The sequence below is a fragment of the Cyprinodon variegatus genome, unplaced genomic scaffold (assembly GCF_000732505.1).
Source record: "Cyprinodon variegatus isolate N-32 unplaced genomic scaffold, C_variegatus-1.0 Scaffold1216, whole genome shotgun sequence".
NCBI classification, from domain to species: Eukaryota; Metazoa; Chordata; class Actinopteri; order Cyprinodontiformes; family Cyprinodontidae; genus Cyprinodon; species Cyprinodon variegatus.
The window spans coordinates 168102-169368 of NW_015151669.1; the positions used below are offsets into that span (position 1 = coordinate 168102).

General features: G+C 42.3%; 1 protein-coding gene across 1 annotated transcript in view; it reads right to left on the reverse strand.

Annotated features, from left to right (window-relative positions):
• Positions 1 to 804: 804 nt before the first annotated feature.
• LOC107102196 overlaps positions 805 to 1267 on the reverse strand; it is a 6290-nt gene continuing 5827 nt past the window's right edge. Inside the window, exon 5 of the mRNA XM_015401403.1 lies at positions 805 to 994. Within this exon, the coding sequence (XP_015256889.1) occupies positions 805 to 994 (190 nt within the window). The remainder of the gene's footprint in view (positions 995 to 1267) is intronic.

Here is a 1267-nt window from a genome sequence, read left to right on the forward strand (position 1 = left end):
CACATTTTACATTTCAGAGCAGCATTTTTATTCCCTCACGCCAAGATGCTGTAAAATACTAAAACTATGATCCACTTCTTTACATCTTTAATCAGCCTAAACACTAATTTAATCATTTATCCAAATTTCCTTATTTTAACTAAAACCTGAGATTTGAGGGGGCAAAAATCTAATCAAGCCTTGATGGAAATTTTCATTGTCTCAGGTATCTTTGTTACCTGAAGGCGTCAATAATCCCAGAATTCCTGCTTCAGGGCAGCAATGGCTGTCTTTAATTCCAACTAACACACCTGATATTTTAGGGATCATTTCAAAGTTCACTTTATGCTTCTACAAATGAACTAAAATCTGTTTCAGAGAAGCTGTGTCTCTACTGTAGGTATTAAACTCAACGTTTCCTCTGGTTTCAGACGCAAACGTAAGGTCAAACGGCGGTGAATACGCTCTGGATGAGCTTCACTGCTGTCCAAAAAATCTGAAATAAAGGTACCGAAATAAAACCTAGGTCCAAGTCAGGAAGCAGATCCAGGTTCAGTCCACAGGTAGAATCCAGTGGAAGTCTGGAGACAGGTCAGGCAAACAGATCAGAACAGGAGCAGCCAGGGTCAGAGGTCCAAAGGCAGAAAAGGTCAGGCAATCAGAACCCAATCAGGTGCGCTAGAGAACTTAATGCTGGAATAATCTGGCACTGATGACTGGGAGCAGGCTGGTTAAATAGAGACTGGAGCAGGTGACACAGGTGAACAGAGATGAGAAACTTGGCTGAGTTAGACAGGTGAATGGAATGAACCATCAAGCCAGTCATCAGCTCCATATCATGACAGGATTAGCTGCTCTGATTGGTTGGCGCTCTGCGTAAAACTGCAACAGGTACGATTTCTGAGCTCCAGCGTTGAATGCTGGGAAGCTGCGACGCACGGATGCAATGCACGGATGCGATGCACGGATGCAACGCAGGGCCTCTCTCAGCTGCTGGCTGCTGTCCACCATAGACCTATGGTAGGTAAATCAGATGATCTGATATCAAAACGCTTTTGATCTGAAACCATTAGTTTCTCATTCTATGTATTCTGCTTCTACATTCATCTTTAGTTTTCAGTTTTTCCATTTAAACCTGACAGCAGGTTTAAGGTAACTTTAGATTGTTAACATATTTATGCTATACTATGCAATGAGTTAGTTTTGGTCGCTGCTCTATTTGTGAACGTAGAGCTATAAACTAGACTGAGAACGTCTCTCATGTCCTTCAGGGAACCTTTAGGTCTGA